The 24,313-nt window shown below is 38.6% G+C and overlaps 1 protein-coding gene across 2 annotated transcripts in view; it reads left to right on the top strand.

Annotated features, from left to right (window-relative positions):
* FGD6 (FYVE, RhoGEF and PH domain containing 6) overlaps window positions 1-24,313 on the top strand; it is a 72,958-nt gene that overhangs the window by 37,056 nt on the left and 11,589 nt on the right. For both annotated transcript variants that reach the window (XR_009418444.1, XM_059471529.1), the window contains exons 6-17: window positions 3,360-3,511; window positions 4,266-4,422; window positions 5,082-5,169; window positions 10,623-10,673; window positions 13,679-13,737; window positions 13,889-13,960; window positions 14,452-14,520; window positions 16,077-16,160; window positions 17,290-17,369; window positions 22,008-22,110; window positions 22,598-22,744; window positions 23,613-23,715. Coding sequence is in view for 1 of the 2 variants with exons in the window: in XM_059471529.1 (XP_059327512.1) it covers window positions 3,360-3,511; window positions 4,266-4,422; window positions 5,082-5,169; window positions 10,623-10,673; window positions 13,679-13,737; window positions 13,889-13,960; window positions 14,452-14,520; window positions 16,077-16,160; window positions 17,290-17,369; window positions 22,008-22,110; window positions 22,598-22,744; window positions 23,613-23,715 (1,165 nt within the window). In the remaining variant the exon portion in view is untranslated. The remainder of the gene's footprint in view (window positions 1-3,359; window positions 3,512-4,265; window positions 4,423-5,081; window positions 5,170-10,622; window positions 10,674-13,678; window positions 13,738-13,888; window positions 13,961-14,451; window positions 14,521-16,076; window positions 16,161-17,289; window positions 17,370-22,007; window positions 22,111-22,597; window positions 22,745-23,612; window positions 23,716-24,313) is intronic.

Raw genomic sequence — 24,313 nt, 5'->3', positions numbered from 1 at the left:
GAATAAAACTACTTCTGGTTTGGAAAGAAAGTTCTTTCCAAGGATGGCAGTGTGTGCTGTCCTCTTGACGGAGCTGTGTGAAAACAATTACCTTTACCTAATCAGTAAAAAGTTATATAAAAAGATTATTATTGGACCAGAATATAATGTAAAACTAGAAACTGTAAACCAACATTTCAGAAAATGTACAGTAGCCTCCCCACTTCTGAAAGGGAAAAAAAATTCCTGGTAAAAAGCTGGGGTGATTCATTATAACTAGCATAAGATTTTGGGTTTTGTCATGCAGCATATGAACCACATCTAGAGTTGCAAATGTTTTTCAGTGAAATAAGCACATTAATTTCAAAATGTGGCAAGCTGGTTTTTGGATTTGTTTTTTCCTTTTTAGTTTTTTTTTTGATGAGTAAGATTTCAGTATTTGAAAGATACATTTTTAATTAGAAAATCTGTCTTTAGCATTCTCTTGTAATGCATTGCTGCATTGCTTCAAACAGAATGATTTCTAGGACAGCCTAGGTGATTGCCTTTGAACAGGCTGATGAAAGCAGTGCTCTTCAGCAGTTTTATATAGGACAATGTGCTAAATATGTTTGTAATATAAATCACGTCATTCAGGCGTGTACAGATATCAGAGCAATGTATATATTATTTGCAAGAGCAATTCTGCTTTTATTTAGCAGTGAACTGATTTAGATTTAGAGGGAGCTAGGTGCTGGTACTTTAAATTACTTTTACTGCAGTTTCTAATTTCTAAGCCATTTACCTACTTGCACTAAAAGTTGTCATCTAAACACTTTCCACCCCTTGGGGTGAAATTCCAGGGTTTAGTTTGTAAATTAGCTATTTTACATCTGGTAATTAAGACAGACCTGATCTATGTTTTTTCCTTTTGGATATGAAATTACTTTCTCAGAAGGCCAGTACCTTCAAGTGTAAACACTGGTAATTCCAGCCTTGTTACATTTGTTTTTCTTTTCCCACCCCCGATCCCCAGGCATGTGCTCTCTGCATTCAGCTCTTGAGTTTATCTCAAGATGAACTTGGCATGACAGTTACTTCACACCCACTGCCAGGTTAAAAATAAATCTTAATATGATTACAGTGACAAATGCATAGTCAGTAATGAATATAATTTTAAAAAATATTTTAAAAGAGCATTGAAATTTATCTCTTGTTGTTTTGCAGGCTTTTGAAATTTGAAAGGTTCACATTATCTTTTTTCCCTGCATTTCCTCTCTGCAGCACTTTGTCAGTTTACTCAGTTGTGGAAGGGGATATAGGGGCTGATGAAGTAAGTTTTGGTTGGCTCTTTCAATGATAGAATAGAGCCTTTCATGGCATAATCTATAAACCATAATGAAGCTGATGGACTTTGGGTCAAGCTAGTTAAAAACCCAATCTGTATTTGGAAAACGCCCTGCAGACTCTTTGAATGCTGTATCTGGAAGTTAAATAAATGCTCTTAACTACAGCTGACATTTCTGTGTTATCTAGTGGTGCCTAAACCTGGCTCCCTGCTCTCCTTTTGTTGTTTGGTGAGGGGAAAGCCTGGGTTGCTGATTACAGTACAGACAAAGCTGCTTTGCTTTTCATCAAAAAAGTGCAAGCCGCCTTATGACATTCAAACCAAATTCTTGCCTCATCCTATGGCAAAATACATACAGCACATTGTGTGTGCATACAATTGGGGGTGGGGGAAGAATATTATCATAATATGATGATGCATTTTGCATGAAGCTCTCCAGAATGCCTCATTTGAGCTTTTGCCATTGTAATTCCATGTATCATTTCAGTGTTAAGCAATGCCCCAGGGTCAGAAAAACCTATAAGATGCAGCTGGTAGTTAACCTATGTGTCACTAGTCTGCACAGAGGATGTAGACCAGAGCATTTCCATATGAATAACGCCATCTGTTTTTTAACTCCCTTGCATTTAGTTCTCAGCCTTCCCCAGTTACAGGCAGTGCCCTGTATCTTGTTTCAGTTTCTTGTCAGAAGTGCCCAGTCACAGCCTTTGTGACCCAGAGGGTCAGAAAGCAAGAAAGCGTGTCTGGGGCTCACGTTGCCAGAGCTGACGTAATGAACAGGGAGAGCAGGGGAAAGTTGAGGCTTCGGTTTGAGAGACCCTAAATAGTGCCAGATGCTGGACTGATGGGATAGCTAATAAGAGCTGTAGTGGTAGACCTAGGGAGGGGGAAAGGGGGATTAATTTATTTTTTTCCTCAACCTGAGGACCCTACAGGTTTCCAAAGACAGGCATTCAGGACCACATTCGCATTTAAAATATAACTTATTACAGTGTTTAGAACATTTTGTTGGTTACTTTTTTCAAGATACCTGCAGATCATGCATGTGATATTAGGTTTCTCTAATCACAAACTCCAAAAGAGCTGTTTAATTCTCTTTTTGCCCAAATTTAAGTGAGACACACTACTATGTAACACTACGTAATTTATATTTTGTTTTTTGTCAGTTAAGACAGTGCTGTTTTTCAAGTAAAATGCTAGATTGCTGAACTTTTTGAAAGATTTATTTGCTTGTGAATAGGAAATACACCCTGAGTAATGGATACTGAGTTTCAATCTTGGCAATGCTGATTTGTGTGGGATCAAGATTATAATTTTGAGTAGTTTAATGAGGACCAATGAGCCTCAGCTGTGTCCTGTTGGGAGCTGGTTATAGCATAAAAATGCTGTAAGATCCTTCAAGAGTAAGTAGGATCCTCCTCCCTTGTAAATGTCTCAAAGGTACCAGTCAGTGTTGGCTTTGATCATTGCCAACATTTGAAATCTTGTGATTCCCATGTTGTCACGGTATCTTTTTGTTAGATGTTAATTTCCCTGTATATAGAAGAGCTGCTACATCTAGTAATTTTTTTTATCCTAGTTTTTTGCCCTCCAAAATGGCATTTGCAGATGAGTTATGAACACTAGGATGGTTTTTCAGATACTATGATTGTATTAGCTGATATAAAAGTTTTTATTTTTTGACTTACATATTTGCCAGAAGACACTCTAGTAACCTTGCAGATACAAGCCTTGTTTAGCCCACCTTAGTGTCATCATAAGTAATTCTAACACATTTTTTAAGGGCTTGTTGTAAAAATAATGAACTTCTATATTATGCATACAGGACCAAAAAAGTAAAGTTCCAGTGTCAAACCAAAAGGATTAAGGCAGTCCCAGGGGAGTAAGTGGAAGCTGCAGAAAAACAACCCAGATGGTACCTGCCTTGCTTTGGGTAACAGGGAGCAGTGCCTGGAATGTCTGTGATGAGAACTCCTTTGCACACTCAGTGTTGGTGCTTTGAAGGCTGTTCACACATAGCAAGGGGGGTTTCTGTGCTCTTTGTGCTTGGCAGGATTTCAGGGATGCTGTGGCTCATGCCTCCAGGCAGCTGGGGAAGCCAGTGATTGAGGACAGAATCCTGAACCAGATCCTCTACTACCTACCTCAGCTCTACGAACTCAATCGGGACCTCCTGAGGGAATTGGAGGAGCGATTGTCTCACTGGTGACTATCAATGAAGGGATTCCACTCCTTTGATGTTGAAATTTATCTGGGGGCTTTATGTGACTGTGATAATGGTTTGACTCTTGTTTGTGTTTCATGTACCTTCCTAAATGTCAGAATGTACTTTGAAAGTATAGGAGATTATTTTTCATTTAGATGTGCTTTTGTGCCATTAGATGCATCCCAAAAGGTCCAGAAGGCATGTCAATACGTTTTTGTAGCAGTCACAGTTTTTATTTGAAATTTCATTTTGAATTGAAATTTCTGGCCCCTGCATGAGTATGATAAGTGCATTGATTTCATTAGGGAAAAAGGAGGCTGTTCTGAAGACTGGTTTGCATTTTAGAGGTAGTTTAGATCTACTTATCAGGCACAGCGCTGATTGACAGCCACAATCCCTCTGAAGATCATCCTCAGTTACCACTGGTGGGTGGAGCTGTACAAAACTCACTGACAAAGGCACTGCAATGGGTAAGGACTTTGCTCACCTTGAACTAAAGTGTTCAAACAGTTCAAGCCCCTTTTTAAAAGACTGTATATGAAGTGGTTGTCATCTAACACTAGTGTGTTGACGTGTGCCTAGTAAGGTGTTTCAGAATGGCAACTGAGATGGGAACCTATCTGCTGTAAGCATTTTGTTCAGAGCATAAACTAGCACATCTTACTCTGAAAAAGAGAGATGTTTTGCTGTAGGGTTAAGATGTATGCTATTTTTAGCTCTAATTGCGTCTTTTTTGTTGTTGTTCGTTTCTAGGCTTGAGCATCAAAGAATTGCTGACATATTTGTTAAAAAGGGTCCCTACCTAAAGATGTATTCAACTTACATCAAAGAATTTGATAAAAATGTTGCATTATTAGATGAACAGTGTAAGAAGAATGCAGGATTTGCATCAGTAGTCAAAGACTTTGAGGTATTGTATTCTTTTTTAAAGTATAACCTGGTTTGTGCCGTCTTAGCAGTTGTGATCCTTCAGTGGGCTTTAGAAACTGTCCTTAATTTGTTTGTGTTTTGGTGATGGGGTTTTTTCTGCAGTCTAGGCTTAAGACAGGAAGAAGACAAGAGGCCTTTTGAATTCTGCAATGTTGCAGATTTGGATTTTTTTGAATGCAAACTCAAGATAATTAGCATTTTTGAAGCGTGAATCTTTTAATTCTGTGTTGTCTTTAGAGGTGTGGATTAATTAAAACTCCTGCAGTGAGCACTCCTGTCTTCTCTGCCTTTTTGCCTAATGAGCACTGACAGCGATCACAAAGGAGCATGTTGCCCTTGCTATCCTGTTTCCTTTATTTCTGGGAAGCTTCACCTCTCTTCCTCCTAGGTCAAAGCACCTGTTTTGAATCTACAGAATATGAGTGCTAACTAGTGTCTTTCATGCATGGGTAATTCTGCATGCAGTCTTCCACATGGAAATGCTTGCTCTGTAGTGTGGTGCTTAACACTGTGGCAGTATCACTTTTCAAAGATAAAAAGCTTATCCAGTATAATCAGTAGTTGTTTGGAGGCATGTTTTCTTTTGCTGGAACCTCTGACTGCTGTGGAATTGTTATTTATTTTGGGTGTTTCTTTCAGATGAGCCCCCGCTGTGCTAGTCTGGCCCTCAAGCACTATCTGCTCAAGCCAGTTCAGAGGATTCCCCAGTACAGGCTTCTGTTGACAGGTACAGTCAAGCTTTTTGCAGGCTCCAGAAGCCAGTCATCACATGCCCCAGGACACCTGTTTTCAGACAGTTGTATCCATCTGTAAAGTGTGTTTGTCTGATTTCACATATGTGAGGCTTTTTTAAAACAAGTCACAGTATGTGAAGCTCTTCTTAAAACATTGCATGGGTTTAGAGGCTTTTCTTGCTAATATTGATTGTGGTAAGATACACAAGCAAAGTCCTAACGTTTACAGCACTGTGGTGTGTTCTGATGGTAGATTCAACAATACATAGAAAACATGAAACCTGTGATGGTTTTTGCTAGAATCTGTGGTAATAGAAGCCTGTAACTTCCTCAAAGGGTTGAAATGCTCCTGTCCTGCTCTGGGTTTTGGTTTTTTGGGGTGATGGGAGTTTAACAAATGAAAAAGGCTGTATGGAAAATTGGAGCAATGAGAAGAAAGATATCTATGCAATTGTGAACTTTTGTGAGCTGCTTCTCCTTTCTTCCCCACCCAGGTATTTTGTCTGTAAAATCCATTCTCTTTTAAAGGCAAAACACGTTTTTAGTGCACACCAGTAAGTGCTTAAGACTTGCTACCAGAGCCAGCTGAGGAGCTGATTTGTAGCTAGGAAATCTGGGTTCTGTACTCTGTGCTGGCACTGGTGTGTTTGGGTGGCCTTGAGCGAGTGATCTCCATGATGCAGTGGGGTTTTCTGTCTGTAAAGGGAGGGCACTGACAGAGGCCTCCTTTGTGAAGTATTTTGAGATGTGTTTGTTGTAAGAGTGGGATGGCTCCTGTAAGGATTTGGAAATACTCAAGGCATTGTTTTTGAGAGCCATTGCTTCTTGATGAGCAATTTAAAAATAACCTCTGTTTATGTAGTAACTGCAAAATAAAATGCTCCGTGACCTTTTTTTTTGGCTCTGTAGCAGCTCATTGGCATTTCCCCAGCATGTACTTAGACTAGTGATGCTGTGGCAGATTCGGATTTAAGTGTTATAGAGCAGTTTCCAAATTATTAACACTGACTTTTTTCATTTTAATCATCTCGTTAAACTCAAGGTGTTGAAAAAAGGGGGAGAACTCTTATTAAATGGAATACTTTATAGGGGAAAACCTTAATTATACTTAATTGATAAAATCAACCCATAAAATACATTGGGGGACTTGCTTTATTTTAAAGGGATACTCACTTAGGACATGGTATAGTTTGTTAAACACCTCAAAATCAGTGGAGCCTTGGGTAAGTTGACAGGTTTTAATTGAAATGGAGTTTGGTTGAATAGGGGATCAGGATGGAGCAAATGCCATTGTCAATATACACAGCAGAGTGATGGAGGGCACTGAAACAAAGCTCAGATATTGAAGGGGAGTTCCTTGTGATGATGAGCTGTCATTGTGGCTGGGACAGAATGTTTTAGACCTGAAAAAAGCCTCATCCTGTGCTGATGGGGGTTATTGTGGGGGTCCCCGATGTGCAGACCTTACTGTGGCTGCCCAGCTTTAAATACACCTGCAAATGCTGCTGAAAGGAATGGGATTGCCATACTGGTGGCAAATTTAGAAACATAATTTTCTCTTGTTCTGTGGGAACAATAAAATAGATCAGGCCAAGAATTTAATGATGCTGGAGCTGGAGAGTGATGTTTTGGATCTGTTTCATTTTCAGCCTGTTCAGTCTTTTGTGCATGTATGCTGCCCTTGAGTTCTGACTCTTCCCTGTCTCTGTGGATCACCCATCTGCTTAGTTACCTTCCAACAGCTCTGTGTAATAGTGAGCAATGCCTCTCTAAGCTTGTCTATATGAACATCTGGAGGACGTGCAAAACATTTGTATCTCTTGTTGCAGTGGGTGAGATGTAGCCATGGAGCAGCTGCCTGGGCCGGAGATGGGGGGGATCTGTGGGGAGGAGGGCAAGAGCAGCAGAATGAAAATAATCCAGGAAATGAAGCTGTCAGGCCTGAGTCAGCAGGGATTTCTTCCTATTTAGATGTTCTGTGTCAGTGGGACAGCTTTGTACTGGTAACCTGCTGCTACTCGGTCACATCACAAGATTGTTGCGGTGCTTTGAAGTGGAGTTACTTTTGTGCTAACAAAAGCAGGAGCAGGTGGACTCATAAATAAGCCAAGGAGATGAACAGTTTAGCACTGTTTCTGCTTAATTATACAGCTTCTCCAGTCCAGTAAGTGGACTTCCACTTCTTCACATAGTGGCCCTGAGTGCTGTACAGTAAATATTAGATGCCTTATGGGGGAGTCTAATCAGAGGCCTCTGATTTCTGAGAGAAATGAAAGAGGTGATTCTCTTCTCCCTCTAATTTGAGTAGATTACTTGAGACTGTGCAATATGAACAGGCTCTTGATTGTCATAGGATAAGCCTCTCTCCTCTTTATCACAGCATAAGGTTGGCAGAGAGTGCCTTTTATTATCCTTGACTTGGTTATAGTGAGGGGAGGCTGAGTGGGATGAAAAATTAACCTTTTTGCACTCTGCAGCTTTGCAGGTTGGAAATAGAGTTGTCAGACTCAAGGCCAATTACATGTAGTGGAACAATTGCTTTGAGTTTAAATTCATTACATTAGACAGAACAAGACAAAAAGTAGCTAATGACGCAGAAGATAATTTTAAGCAGAAGAAGTGATAGCCACTTCCCCCAGCAAGTGGGAAGAAAGAACTGGGGGCTGCTGTCAGGTAGAAGTAGGCATACAGAAATTTTCATCACAAAAACAGTACTAGTGTGCTTTTATGTTTATTTTTGCTGTGCTTTGGAGTGTCCAGCAGAATTAAGAATTTCTGAAGGTATAATTAAGGTCTTTGTAGTCTGAACAACAAAAGCTTATTTCAGAGGAGATTTTTTTTTTTTTTGCAAAGACATTAAATGCCATTTCACCTTAATATCTGACTTCTGTATTTATTTAATCTAGGAATACTTTTGCAAAAATTTTACTGCAACATTTTTCATGTCTGTGAAATCAGCTTGTCTGTATAGTTTATGCCAGTACCTCCAGAAGGCTGTTGTAAGCACAGAATTTCCAGTGTGTATTCACAGAAGAGACTAAAAATATCTGTTCTGATGCCTCTCTGAAGCTGAGTTTTAGCTGTGAACTGAGGTCTACTTATCAGATAAAGAGAGTACTAAGATGAAAATTACCTATTTATCACTTTCAGGATTTTACAGTTGTTTTATTGGCTGCTGCAGTTTTGTAAGACAAAGGCTGCCTTTGGTTTTAAATATGTAATTTTAAATTAATGTTGTTATGTTAAAAATCTTGATTTTACCTCTTCTATTCACTGATTATTTAATTTAAAATGCTTGAAAATGCCCATCCAAAAATGGATTTGAGTAATGATGTTTTGGGAAACATGTTATAAAGCATGAATATGCCAAGAAATAATTAGTTCCCATCTTGGGTCTCTGGTTTTATGTTTCCACTGCAATTACTTTGGATGTTAAATTGGATGTCTTCGTGTACGAGGGACAGTGTCTTAGAGTGCCAGCTGTACATTTGCAGATGAGGAAATTATACCCACCTTACCTCTTGTTCCCAGCCTGTAGAGGTGAGTGTGTAGTTTGGGAGTCTTATTTCTGTATGAGCATTAGGGACTCATTTTTTCTACTGGGAGATTCCCATTGGAGTCTTTTGTACTAGCTCCAATGAACATCAAGTTGCAATTGTAAAACTTTAATTTGTTGGCTTAATGGCGGAGTCCAAAGAGTGCTCTGGCACAGCTCCAACTTTAGAGGCCACCCATCCACAGGAAGGGCAGAAGAGGGCACCTGGTATTGTATCTGCGACAGGTTAAACCAAATTAAACTTGGTGTGAACTCTTCCCAGTTCCTTTCAAAATACCTCCTGTTAATTCCCCCTCCCCCCCCCATACAAGCCTCTTGCAAGAACACCCCAAGGTGAAGCAAGATTAACTTTTAAAAATTGAATATATGGCCACCTAAATACTGCATAGCTACTACAGCACAAGATTTTGAGGGACATGAAGGATGCAATATTGATGGAGTACAGCAGACAAAGTTTTGGTCCAGGTCAGACTTGTTTTAAAAGATCACATGTGCACCAAATCTTGCTAATGATCAAGCAGAACTCTGAGGAGAGCAGAAAGCTGAGTGTTCCCATGGCCCAGCCAATCGTGCTTCCCAGCCCTCCCTGCCTCCCAGCCGGTTCCTCTTCCTGCACCCCAACCTGCTCTTCATGCTTCTCCCTTGGATCCTCCCTTAGGTCTCTGCCAAACAATAAAATGTCAGTGCCAAATGTTTCTCTTCCTGTAGTTCTGTTTTTTTCAAAGCTTTCATTAACTGTGACAAGTTCTCTCACTTTTCATGGCAATTCTACTGCAGAAACATGTTTCATAATTCCCTTTTAATTTTGTGCATAAGGAAAAGATTACAATGCACTGAATGGTCTCTGAGGGGCACGCATGAAGCAAGACATCTTATAAAGGCAGGAACAATTGGCTCCTGATCCTTTTTGAATGAAAGAATGAATTTGGGTAGGGCAGGCATATGGGAGTTGAATTATTTCACTCCTACGTGAAGCTTGTACAACTGAGAAGCTAAAATTGAATGCTTACTACATTACATGTAATTAGTTTTCATTAGATCTGCCAGAATATTAATACTTCATTTAAAAGGTAATTATAAATCAGTATTTGTTGACTTTATCAATCTAATGTATATCTCTTGGAATGTTTCTGGTTTGGTTTCTTTTCATTTTAAGAAGTTCAAAGATTACAGAGTACATGATTGATGTTTTACTGAGGATATATATTAAGCTTTGACAGAGTATTGCACTTTTTGATGAACTAGACACTCAGCCAGGGAATGGAAGCTCGAGGGGGATGTCTTCATGTATAGTCATACATTTGGAGTTAATTTTAGCGAAGTAAAATATATTTTAAAACTACCAGGACTTTAATGGATCGAGGTTGCCATCTTGTGGTTGAACTACAAGTGTCACTGAAAACTGAAAATGCCTATTTTGAACATTGAGGGAAGTATATTGTTTTTAATACTGAAAAATATTAATCTTCATCAGATCTTCTGTAGTGGACTATTTTTTAATAGCTCCTAGAGACTAGTTTTGGTGTTCAGACAAATATCTATAATCTTCGAAAGTTTTTTACATCAGCTTAAGTGTAAATGATTGCAAGTATGTACTAATTTTTCACTTGCTTGTTTTTTTCTGGAATAATGTATACAGTATATCGCTTTTCACTAGAGAAGACCACTGTTTCAGTAACCTATCTCTTTGCTGATATACTTTCTTAATGGAGATGCTAGTTTTCACTTTGTTATTACCTTGACTGATTTAAAAGATAAAGTAGTAGATCGTTGTCAATTAGGTTGCAGATCTGAACAGTGGATTTCCAGGAAAAAGATGGGGCTTACTACTTTCTGGTGTTGTTTATTTATTTAACAAAACTATCTCTATATTCTTTTTTCTTTATACAGATTATTTAAAGAATCTTTTAGAAGAATCTGCAGACTATAGGGACACTCAAGGTAAATGTGTCTTTAAAGAAATAACAGCATATGTACCAATGTTTCAAGATTTTAAATGCAAAATGCTAAGTCAGTAATATAAATGTTTTCTATTTAGTTCTAAGTTTCTCACCAGAGATACTAAAAGATTGCAAGCTTTTTCTTCAAAAAAGTTTGGAGCTGGCAGTCATATCAGCTCACTCTTGAATTGAAACCAAGAGATAAGAGTGAAGTTCCACAGGCAGTTTAAACAGATATTTTAGGCACTGCCATTGAAAGAGACAGTCCCTTGCATCTGCAGACCTTTATAGGCAGCATGCTCTCTCCAGCTATCAGCCCTTCTGGCCTCCTCCCCTCTCTGTGCCAGGTCAAGCATCCATGTGGCAGAAGTGAGCAAGATGAAGGAGCTGCTATGGGTAATATTTAACCTGAGGAGTTCTCCAGTTTGAGTTGTCAGAAGCTGCACAAACACACAGGTTTTTGCCTGCATGTGGGGAGAAAGGAGATCAGAGGAAATGAGAAGTCATTGGTGATGAAGAGAACAGGACCACACATTTCATGGTAGTGCAGGATTAAGGTGGTTTAATTCAAGCATATCAATGCACTGCACATTCAGGCTGTTTCCTTCTTCAGAGTGTGCCTCAGCAGTACAAAAAATGCTCCCAGTTGATGTTTCCATTTCATTTGCATGAGATCCTGTCACATTTGTGCAAGTCCATTGCCTTTAGAAGAGTTGTGCAGATGTAATTGATTGAGCTGCAATAAATGAACACCTTCAATGCACTGAGCCAAGCTTGCTTTGTCTGCTGGTACAATACCATCAAATATATGAGAAAATATATTTCTTAGGACATTTAGACATATTTGAGTATGTTGAAGATACAAGTCAAAAATAATTTAACTTACAGCTCTTCAAGATATAGAAAATTTCATCTTGCACTTCTTATAGCTGTCAACAAAATAATACTTGTACTGCATGTTGAACAGCTGACCACTTGAAATGAGAGCAACCTAAATATATAGTTCACTTTTTTGTGGTTTCTCCAGCTTCTCTGGATTTTGTAGTAATATCTTTCATAGCGTTTTTCTCTCCCTTCTTATATCAAAGATAGGAGCTGAAGTTCAGTTAGAACAATACCTAAGTGTTAACTAGAAATCTGATATATTTGGTAGTCCATCTTAGAATTTGGGTAAGAAAAGAAAATCTAATCTTTAGTCACCAAGATCTTTCTTGTAATAATTAAGCTTATCTTACTTCTAACTTTGATTAGTTGTTTAATTCCAATGCAGAGCCTGGGAGTAAGAATGGAGAGGGAGACTAGGTTTGGTTGTGATTAGTACTCTTGGAAAAAAACCCAAATAGCACAATTCTTCTTGCTGACCTTCATTTGAATACATTACTTCAGCTAAGTGGTATAAGTGGAATGCTCTTCCTTGCCAAAAAGCACTTTGTTTATGGACGTTGACCCTATAGATTATTTTATGTTGTTGTTTAGATTCATTTAGTCTTGGCTGTATAAATAGTCCTGAGATCCTGGAACTTTCCCTTCACTAGCCAGCAAATTTTATCATTTTCTCTAAAATTCTTCAATCTTTCTTGAAGTCAATAAATAAAATTTTAAGGTTCTAATATATAGAGTAACTGAGAGATGAAGGAAAGTATAACAGAGAGAATCAGGTGCTCATTCCTGTCTTTGTGAATTAAGCTACATTTCCCTTCATCTTCTTTCTTGTGGGTGGGAGCTGGGGAGGGTTTTGCCTGAAGCAGCTCCAGCATTACCTAGAAAGAGACCAGCAGCTACATTCCAGCAGGTTTGCTTGGTTCCATGACATCTATATCTCAACTTAAATCTTGATCAAATCCTTGATATGTGCTATGTATCTTAGCTGTTTGACTCTGTGCTTGCATCCCCTTGGTTTGTGACAATCTTTTACAAAAATTCTCCTTCAATTGGCTTAGGAGGAGCTTTTTGTTCATGTCTGTTTAGTTTCTTACATGGTTTCATGAGGTTCTGAACCTTTCAGTTCAGAAAGCTCTATCTTTTAACATACTTCCTTTCCAAATATGAGTCAACAATAAGGGAAGTATATGCATTCTACAGTACTAATACTCTAATGATTAGCTAGGGAAAAACCCAAGGCCTTGGTTTTACCTGATTTGGTAGGCTTCTCTGTAGACTTTTAACCAAATTTGTTCCTTTCTTTGAAGTGCTTGACTGTAATTCAGTTACTCACAAGGTGCTAAATGCTTTAGAGACTACATTTCAGCACAACAGTTGTTCCAGCTTTCGGTTAAGTGTCATTTTTCTAACTTAAGTAAAGTGCAGGTTTTTGGATAAAATCCTTGTATGGGATGGATTCTTGGACTTGAAGATTCACTGTGTTCACATAATCATTTTATATAACTGCTTTTTGCACTTACACCTTAGGCTCTTTCACAGTTGATCTTTCTGGTTATTAAATATCAGTACTTAATAGAATTGCTCATATTTGGTAACATTTTCCAGAGATTTATTTTTCTTTTGGTATTACAAGTTCAAAATTTAGGAATTTGAACGTTACCATTATTTTGAGGGGCAGAAAAACTAAAGGCAGAAGATAGAAATGACAAAGATTTATATAATTTTTCTAGGTAGTCATCTATGAATGGCACCGATGGCATTTGGGTAAAAATGGCAAAAACTTAGTCCCTAGAGAGTCTCTGTTAAAATGTTGTTAACTTTTCTGCTGAAAGTATAGCAAGTAATTTGTTGTGTGAGAAACTGGAATTTAGCTTTGCCTATGTTTTGAGTAACTGTAAGAAATAATTCATACTGTTGGTTGAAGCAATGACTTACTGGGGCATACTTATTAAACCATGATCCAAAGACTCTGGGATTTTTGGGAAGTGCTCCTGAATACAGTGTCTGTACAATAAGATCCTTCAATCTTGGCATGATGTGGAAATGCAGTATGGTATCTGTGCTTTACATGATACCAATGCTAACTGGTCTGTATAACCAAAACATCATTCCTTCATCTTTCAGATGCTTTAGCTGTTGTTATAGAAGTTGCAAACCATGCCAATGACATTATGAAGCAGGGAGTAAGTATTTTGCCATATGAAGCTGATTGATTAAAGCTTTTTCTCTTTCTCTCTCTCTATCTCTCTCTCTTTCTCTCTTTTCTTTTTTGTTCCTTAAAATAAATCATGAATGCAAGGGCAAGTACTTACCTTCTACTTTTTCCCCTCCTAGGATAACTTTCAGAAGCTCATGCAGATCCAATATAGTTTAAATGGACACCATGAGATCGTCCAGCCAGGAAGGGTAAGTGCCCCATGGCATTCAGCAGATTGCAGGGAAAGTGAAGATGATATTCAAGCAAAGACTGATGCTGGAATATACAAAGAAGAAAATTGGTCCCTTGCTTCATTATTAGGTTCTAGCAGTCAAATGAATACTGGTGCTCCTTATGTGTGGGGGTTTTTTAGATGTTTATCTGACAGAAACTTAGAATTTTTACATTATGATTCCTTGCCTGATCTTGCAGGCAGGTTTTTGTCCTCAAGCTTAACCCTTTATTTCTCATGGTTTCATGTGCAGCATGGAAAACTAATGCAGTCATCCACACTCACTTTTAGAGAAACATAAGGATAAACAGCTTTTCTCAGAAAGAGAACTCTGAATCCCAAAACTTGTGCAGCACTTCTAGTGTAGTAATAATAATAATCATTATAATAGTTATAAAAAAGTTAGTTCATTTGCATGGCATGTGCCCTAAAAGGCTAAGTTTTGCATTCATTGTTTTAATTTACTAGGTCTTTTTGAAAGAAGGAACACTGATGAAGCTATCACGAAAGGTCATGCAGCCAAGAATGTTTTTTCTGGTAAGATGCTATGTATGTTGCTATGTGCCTTATCCTAGTGTAATTTTTAGTGGTTAAAACATTACTGCAAACTACTGCAAGCATAACTAAAACTGCAGGTAGTAGAAAAAATTACTAAATTGTTGCTGTTCTATTCAGTCAGTTCTAATGTGGAGATATTATCTGTGGCATATGCACAAATTTTTATGGGAAATCATTTCACATTAAAGCATACTATTTTGAATAATGCTCATTTAAAATCTGAGAGCTTTCATGAGAAGCCATTATCTGTGGTACTGTGGAAGGTAGCACAGTTACTCCCTCCCTCTGAGCTGCACCAAATCTTAAAACCTACAACTCTTGTCAGTGCTTCTGCACCCTTCCCTCCCTCCTTTCCTTCCTCCCGTCTCCCTCCTCCTCTCTCCTTGCCCTTGCAGGAGCCCACGTGCATCCTGAGCAGAGCACTGGGTGGAAGTTAAGTACTGAGTTCCTTTCCTGTCTCTGCTACTGCTTTGTTTTGAAACTTATGTGCATCTCTGAAGTTCCTGTTTCCACTTGAACCTTTTGTTTATCTCTTCTATTTAGACAGTAAAGCAGCTGTTATCCTGTAATTTATTCCATTATTGGTCCACAGTCCTGGCTGAATCCTGTCTTGTAGTTACCCTGATATGAAGAAATACTTCCCTAGGCAGTCCTGGAGTGTGTGTTATACCAGTCACCGAAATATTCTCAAAAATGTGGTGCTATCTCAAGCTTCACAGACTAGATATTGCTAATTTCTGTGTCTCTTGGATTTTCTCTGTGTTTTATGGGGCAAGGGCTTTGTTTGGTTTGTGGTTTTTCATAGATATAAATGGTACAGGCTAGCATTCATACCATTAGACACAGTGATTTTTCCATTTATCATGTTGTCAAGATTTAGTAATAATTTTAAACATTTGGCTATTTTACAAAGAGTCACATAGCAAAAACTTAAGAGGCACTTCAAGTTTTGGTGTTTGTTTATATGTAGTAAATGAAGTTTGGATCCATGTGTTGAACAGCACAGAAAATAAAAAAAATCTTAGTTATTGTTCAGTAAGTGCACTCAACGAATCCAAGTCTGGAAGAACAGGAAATAAACAGTAGATGCACTTAAAACTGGTAAAATTCACGAGGTACAGTTAAGTTTGTCATTACAAATTGCTAAAACATTCTGCTATCTCCTAGTTTCTGTATTGCTTTGATTTGTTTGAATGGTTTATTCTAATATCATTGTAAAGTAGTTTGCTATACTATATACCTGTGTACACCAGAAACATTTTTGTCCCTTTTGACAGCCTGTTCTTTAACATCCGTGCACTGTTTAGTCATGTGCCAAATGTATATTTACACAAGGAGGCTATAAATAGATACCTATTGTTATCTAAATTCATACATGAAAATGCTTCTTGGATTCTAAGTGGAATAGTAGGAAGTAGGGAATACTTCTGGACAGTTAGCTCAGTACTGTAGGAGTTCTGTACTTCCAGTAAAATCCATCTGAAATTATCTGTCTTTTAACCAACTTTAGTCATTAAAAGCATTCTGTTTTACAGTTCAATGATGCCCTGTTGTATACTACTCCAGTTCAGTCAGGGATGTATAAACTCAACAACATGCTGTCGTTGGCTGGAATGAAGGTGAGTCACTTGTTAGACTGAGCCTTTCTTCAAATCTACATAAACTCAGGCCTTCAAAGTTTGAAAACTTAACTATGTTTACTGTTGGCAAGAGATATTAAATATGCTTATATTGTTCCAGAGCAATCCTACAGGCTTGACATTTTTTGCATAATGTGGCCTGTGGAATTGCTATCTAGGCCTCCCTAAATATTCTGTTGCTACAGGATCATCTTGGCTGCATTTCACCCAGTGTTGTCCTACGCTGGAATAATCTGCCTACTAATTTTTTGTATTTTGTTTAGACTGCCTCACTTTTGCCTTTTCACTGTTTTTTATTGCTGACACCCAGAGATTAGGCATCTTTGCCTGATAAGATCCTGGTGGATCAGTTCTCTCTGGTTTATAGATTTGCTAACTGTGAGGGAAGATACAACTTTTCTTCCTGAGCACTTGTGAAAAGCATCAAGGTTAAGCCTTGAGCCCCCTGGGTAATGATAAGGGACATGCATGCAATATAATGACTCAGTTGCTGACATGACACTTAATGGGAACAGTAAATCATTACCTTGGGAATCATTGTCTCCAGTCCTGTCAGAAAAAATCACCAAGTCAAGTTGTAGTGAATATCTGGCACTCAGGTCCAAAGTTTTGCAAGCAGAGCTACAAAATCTCTTTTGCCAGCAGATGTCTTGCAGTGGCTCAGACCCACTCCTGATTTTTAATCCTCCTTAAGTTGGAAATTTGGTGGCTCAGAAGGATCAACAGGGTAGTGCAGCCACTCTGGGGTACACCAGTGGGCTCCATCTCATCCTGCAGCAGCAGCAATGCCTTTTTTTGTCCAGTTGCAGGAGGTGCTTGAGGCAACATGACTGGGCCTGTGTGGAAGGTGTCTGACAGCTCTTGAGCTTCATTCCCCTGTACATCTGCAGTGTTTGTATGAGGGCCAGTGACATAAAAGGATGGGCTGCATGTAGTCTTAGGGTAGCTGGGCCCTCTGGACTGGTATATAATTTCCTGTTTCTGAGTATTTTTTCTCCAGTGTTCTCCTTCTGCAATAAAAATGTAAGAGATTTTCCAGGAATTAAGACTAAAGCAATGACAAAAGTACCATTTCAGTTTGAATTGAAGTTTTCTCTCTCGGCTGAAGGTTAAGAAGCCAACGCAGGAAGCATATCAGAATGAACTGAACATTGAAAGTGTAGAGAGATCCTTCATTCTTTCAGCAAGGTAAATCTTTCAAATAAACAGTGATTTTGAAACTGTGTGTTTTCAAACAGGCCACACAAGCTTTTTAGAGCTTGTTTTGCACTTAATGTCATGAAAAGTTACTGTTGGCTAGAGTGATTACAGAATACAGGGAATCAGTAAATCAGAATGAATACAACCATTGTTTGGTTCCTCTTTTTCACCTTAGCTACACCTTCAGAAACTTCCAGTTAAATTGAAATACTATCCTTGCACTGCCTTTCCTTGAGAGAATTTCAATTTACTTCATTTTAGGCTTTGCTTTTCAGTATTTTTTAGTTCTAAATTACTGATATGCTCTATGTTACCAGATTCTCTAAGTAATAGCAAAGTGTTAATGGTCACTGAGCCAGCTCTGGTCACCTTCATTGAGATGCCTTTAGCAAAGGCCTGTTTTTGTGCATTGTTGTTTTTATGGTGCTTGAGTTGAAGTTTTATGTGTTCTGACATTTGTGACAGTGCTGATACCAATGAAGGAAGACATGTTTTCTCTTTTATTTAGCAAAGCTGAGCAAGAGCAGACTGCTGCTTTTTGTGTGACCTTGTAAATACTGACATGAGAATGCACAGAGATAGCAGTATCTGTAGCTGAGGGGTAGACCAAGGTTAACACTGTCAAAGAAGCCAAAGGAAGTAGCTCGATTGTCAGAGCAATAGTTGTTTATAAAAACCCATTTGAAATGGGTAATTCTGTATTTCTTCAACAAATTTAAACGTTTTTTAGAGGTTTCTGCACACTGGGGGAAAACAATGCATTTCACAGTTTAGGGTATGGTTCTGCTCCAGTGTAATATGAACAGCTCTGTGCTGCTTGGTGACTGCAGGTCACACAGACACATGAAGGCATTCAGGGGATGGCAGCAGGCAATGAGGATTTATCTCTGCTTGACTTGAAACAGTGTTTCACTTTTAATTCAGTTGTTCTAAAAAAATGTAAAAGAATAATTGGAACTTCTGAAAATGTTATCATCTTAACATACAAGGTACTTATTTTCCACAAAACAGGTTAGACTAGTCTTTTTGATGAACTGATTAAGTGGTAGATTAAAAGCAACTCCTGGGAAAGATGTGCTGGTCCATAGGGGAAAATCCCTATAGATAACATGCTCATCAAATTTGGCAGAGTTTGTGACATACTTTTGTCTTAACCTTGAAATTGCTGGAATTAACCTCATATTGCCAACTGAAGCTACTACAATTTGGGGTTTTTTTTTTTTGTTTTTTTGGTTTTTTTTTTTTTTTGTGCTTTGTTTGTTTGGTTGGTTTGTTTTGTTTGGCTTTGTTTTTGTTTGTGTTTTTGTTGGGGTTTTTTGTTTGTGTTTTTTTAGTGTTGTTGATGTTGCATCTTTGGGAGCATTCAGCTCTGTTATTTTTATACTTGCTGGGAGCCATGCCTGTGCAGGAACCCTAAGTTAGACAGCAGGGTCACAGAGAGGTTGCCTTTGTGTGACATGAAGGAGGTGCTGGAGGCTCCAGATGTAAATGACAGTTTTCAGATTGTTTTCTGTCTGTCACCAGAACTGGCCTGCTGTGGTGTAGGAGGGAAGCAATTGAAAAATACTACCAGCAGCCAGTGCTTGCATATATTTTTCCCAATCAACTGTGTTTTTTCCTCTTGATAAATATTGTAAATGTGAAGAGAATTCACATCTTGTCAGCCCAGGCTACATCTTCCTTTGCATGATGCCTCTTTCTAACAGCTTTTCAGGTCCTACATGGTAAAAAAAAAACAACCTTATTTTCAAAACTGTTCAAATTAGTCTTAAAGACACTGGAGACAAATTTCATTTCCATGGGTTTTTTTCAAATAAGCATTATGTGGAGTGTACACCAAAGAAGAGATTCTGAAATGATCCTCGGAGCAGAGACAAGGAAGTGAAAAATTAAGTTGGTGAAAAATTGCTAGTAATAAAAAGCAGGCTAGTTAATAACAGAAATATAGATTAATGCCTAGACAAGAGTCTGTCACTTCAGGTTTAGTTTTACTGACTGCATTAGTATTGCACTTTATCTAGTCTGGGTTGAGGTTTCAGTTTTCCTGGGATATCTGTAGGAATGTGAATTGTTTTTCATAGTATAATGCAGTATTGTACTAGAAATCTCTTCATCAGAAAAGCAAGTTAATACATCTGCATGATACAGCAGTGTGCAGAAGCAAAGCTTTGGTCCTGGCAACAGCAGTCACGGCAGCCTGATGTGATCTGCCCCCTCCATAAGGCTGCTGAAGAGCTACCCCAGGCAGACAGAGCTGTATCTCCTCCTGTCCTACCTAAGGATGGTCAGGCAAGGCAGGCTCAGCTGGGAGAGGTGCCCTAAGGCTCTGGAAACAAGAGGGACACACTTCCCCAGTGTCCTCCTGGGGCCACTGAGCTGATCAGCTCCAGTGAGCAGCTGGATGTGTGCCCCCAGCACATGCATTTGCCAGTGGTAGCCATTGCTGGGGTTTTCTGTAATCCATTTGAGCTTTTCAATGTGATGTTAAATCTTAAATAAATAAAAATAATAATGTTTTAAAAAGCCAATAACACAAATTTTGTTTAGTAAACAAAACCACTTTTGTAAGGATGCAACAAATAGTGGATCTGCAGCAGGGGAAACTGTGGGGGAGGGCTGGAGTGACAGAAGAAACTGCCAATTTTGCTGCAGCACACCATTGCATCAATTCCACTGCCAGTGGCACCACCTTTGTTCTTCCATTCTGAAGGATTGTAAACAATCCTAAAGGCTACCACTAGCAAACCTACTGAGCATGAGGTTCCTGGTGAAATACAAGGGTGTAAGCCTGTAGCTCATTGTGCAAGCCGCTGCATACGGAGCAGTCCCCACATGGTGGGGATGGTGGTGGTGAGTAATCTCCAAAACCTGTGCCATCTTTCAAGTGAATTAACTGATACAGTTACAGGAATCTAATTAAATGTAACCAGATTTTGAAAAAGCCAAAGGTGTTTAATATTAGAGTTCTGAATATTTTGTAGTCAATGCAGGCCAGTTGTTCTTTCCGGATGAGGAAGCAAAGGTAAATAGACTGAACAGAATGTTCCACTCAATGTGAGTGATGGGAGATGTTGGGACAGACACTAATGCATTGCTTTGCCCTTGCGTGTATCTTATTTCCTCTCCTTTTGTTCTGATTTTTTTGCTGTGTGTGCTAGATCTTTTTTCTTTTGCTTGTGCCTCACAGGCTTCCCATGTGTTTACTTTAGCAGATTTGTCCTCTCTGATTCTGTATAGCACTCAGTTTCATTCCATTCAAACCCCTCATTCAAAATATTTTCCTTAAAGGTCCAAAAATAATAAAAGCTTCCAAATTCACCTACAAAACCATTAAATAATAGTTGGCATTAGGCATCTTATTTGTGTAAGTCATTGCTTACCTATTCCCTAACTTTCCTTTCTCTATATTTTTGTTCAATTCCTTGGTTTAAACAAAATAATTTACTTGATACCAATTAAAAAGTGGGGAATAGAAAAAAAAATATAGGAGTGGATTCTTGTTTAAATTTTAGAAAACCTTTTTAAGCTGGCATGGCATCTTAAACAGTCTAGCTGTTCCTCTGCCACAAAACTGCTTCATCCTTCCTCAGAGTCTTCTCTGTGTTGCTGGCACAACTAGTTGTTTAGCTGTGTGATGGTAATTTAGTTGGTAAATTGATCCAGAGGAAGGGCAGGCTGATGGCTTGCTTTAATATGGATTTGTTTCCCAATCCAGCCTGCTGCATAACTGTGTGTGTTCTGGCACAAGAGTGAAAATAAGATCTAGTGGCTGAGAGAAAGGATACTGCCCTTTGCAGCAGAAACAGCACAGATTTATGAAAATGGTGTTGTGCCCATGGACAGAGGAGGTGCTCTGGCACTGCACACAGTCCAGTATAGCTGCAGGATCCTACTGCACCAGGCCCTCCTCGTGCTCCCTGTGCCGTGCCACTTCAGCCTAATGCTTCCCTTGCGCTTGATTAGTGATTCACCACCAGCCGTGGGATAAAGAGATGGACTAAGCTTACCTGTCTGTCTCTTTGAGTTAGCTCATCCAATGGAAACATTCTGGGGAAAAAACATTATTGTTTGAAAGTAGCATGACCTGGTAGGAGCAAATAGTGAGGAGCACAAGGCAGGAGAAGAATCAGTGTGGTTTTATCTGACAGAAGCTTGGAGTTTCACAGGGTTGGGTATAGCAAACTGCACTCTGAGACAGGAGGAGGTGGGGAGAAAAAGGCTTGCTGAAATATCAGGTTGTCTTCAAGATAGAAGGCCCATGCCTTTGTTCTAGGAGCATCATTGAAACAAGTATTGTTCAGGCTATTCAAGGGTCTGGGGAGGAGGGGGAAGCAATGACAGACAAGCCTTGAAAGAATTACAGGGATTTTGGAAGGAGGAAAGGGAAGGAGGGAATCCACATGACAGCAGACAAATCTTTTTTAGTATTAATCAACATAAATAACTAACACTATGCCAAAGGTTAAAAAATAATGCCAGTTGCAGTAGGAATTGTAGACGTTTTATAAACTGGAATTGCAAGAGAGTTACTCCACCGTGTAATAAAGCTAGTGGAATTCTAATCAACACTTGCTTCTTAAAATGTTAATAATAATAAATTGCTTTTGTGGGTTTTTACTCCAACAGTTCTGCTACAGAAAGAGATGAGTGGTTAGAAGCTATCTCCAAGTCGATTGAAGAATATACAAAAAAGAGAATCACATTTAATCCGAGCAAAAGTCTTGAAGAGGTATATCCCACCATTATTGCTGGTTTGTTCCCCTTTTGAATATAAAGTTTCCTGACAGGTGCTTAGAGAAATGAGAGGTATTCCATGACAAATAATAAAGCAGGATGGTAAATAATTGAACAGATGGTAGAACAGAATATTTCATAGTGTTATCTAATTCATAAATTTATTTTCTTCAAAAATATCCAAATCAGTTTTCACAGTTCTCTCTGTAGCCTTGTGCACAGAAAGATGAAATGAAAAGGTTTTAAAATAAAGCAGCTATTGATCCAAGTAGGCTGGTAAAGCTTAAAAGTCATTAAATTCATCTCTGTTGTCAGGCTTGCATTATAATGGTCGCTGATGAAATAGTAGGTAACATTTAAGACCATGACAGTTTATCAGAGAAGGTTTTCCAACACCATTAGCATTATCTTATAATCACTGATGAATATTAGTCTTATTTCTCCTCACTGAATGCAGTGCTGCTGTGCCTATGTTCTCTCAGGCAGATGCAGAGAAGCAGGAGGAAGACAGTCCTCTGGGATCAAAGGCTCCCATCTGGATCCCTGACACGAGAGCCACGATGTGCATGATCTGTACCAGTGAATTCACGCTGACGTGGAGAAGGCACCACTGCAGGGCGTGCGGGAAGGTTGGCTGATCTTGTTCAGTTTTTCATTTTTCAGTTTGCTTTTCAGTTGCTCATTCAGGTTCCTTGTGTGGCATTCAGGTGGAGCCTTGTCATCCCAACCACTCTTCTCAGAAACCCTGTACTATGACACAATTACGTGGGTTAGAGCCAGTATGTTGGGGTTGGTGGTTTGGGGAGTGGAGTTTGGGTTTTTTGGACAGGTGTTATGACAGACCAGTATTCAAACTTCAACATGCTGCATGTTAGTTATCTTGCATTCTGGAGTGCTATTTATGGTTATTTTGCAATTACATAATACCCACAAATGTTAGCTAAAATGAAGAAGTATCTTCCTCAGTGATTTTCATAAGATAAATAATGATTTTTGATTTTAAGTTAGTACCAACCTTCTTTTATATTTACACTTATGAAAGCTATATCTAATAAACTTTATCTTTCTTCTTTTAATCCAGTGGGAATACAAAGTTAGAATGCAATGCAGTTGAGGCATCTGTATTGTAAAGAAATCATCAAGAGAGCAATAGCTTTAGCTATTTCAAAAAATTTATAATCAAAACAATTGATCAAATCAGTAACACAATATGCTTGTTCTATTTTTAATGGATTATTAATGTTGGCTTATTGCCTCCTAATTCACTGATTTTTTTTATATTTAAATTTTCATCATTTAGAGGAGGAAATGATACTATGTTAAGCATAAAGACATGGGGAAAAGCCAAGATCTTAAAACATTTGCACTGTAAAATAATGCCTATTTCAAGGTTTTATGGGCTTAAAAGTGCAGAAGTGAATGTCTTTGGGTCTTTGGTGATTTACAGGCGCACATCATGTACAATAATGCTTTTATATGTTTCTATCTTGTTTCCAGATTGTCTGTCAAGCTTGTTCATCAAACAAACATGGCTTAGACTATATGAAAAACCAGCCAGCTAGAGTATGTGATCATTGCTTCAGGGAACTACAAAAGCAAGGTAAAGAAAACCTTCACAAACTGTATCTTACATTTGTGGCCTTTATAACATGGTACATGTGTGTCTCATCTTTACTGCTGGATTCAAGTGCTTAATTCTGCTTGTTATAGGCACCTGAGATTCTGAAAAGTTATAGGCACCTGAGATTCTAAGCCAAACAAGCTTCTGTGCAGCAAGTTAGGAAATGAATTTGCAATACAGTGGCTCTTTCTTCCAGAAACATGGGTGCCTTTACCCTGTAGTAATGACATGTAGCTTATATAGCTTTCATTTTGAGGTGACAAGTGTTACATTGCTTTTCAATAATCACCGGGTACAAGTGTACATTAGAGTCTTCACAGTTTATCCTGACCTCCAGGGCTTCATGTGTACTTTTACACTCTGTAACTTGTATGTCTGTAAACTTCATTTTTGCCAGCTGAGCTGCTGAGATGGCTGAAGTTCTGAGGCTCTGTCGAGACACAGGCCTTAATCTTTCTGAAGCTGAGTCTCTGCAGGTCTATAAACTGGCCTCAAGCCACTCTCAAACCTCAGTTCATATGGAATTCAAGAATTTGGCATATCTGTACCTCATATATGAAAGCAAACTCCTAACCAT

Source organism: Ammospiza nelsoni, chromosome 5 (genome assembly GCF_027579445.1).
Source record: "Ammospiza nelsoni isolate bAmmNel1 chromosome 5, bAmmNel1.pri, whole genome shotgun sequence".
Lineage (NCBI taxonomy): Eukaryota > Metazoa > Chordata > Aves > Passeriformes > Passerellidae > Ammospiza > Ammospiza nelsoni.
This window is presented reverse-complemented; position numbering and strand designations above follow the sequence as displayed.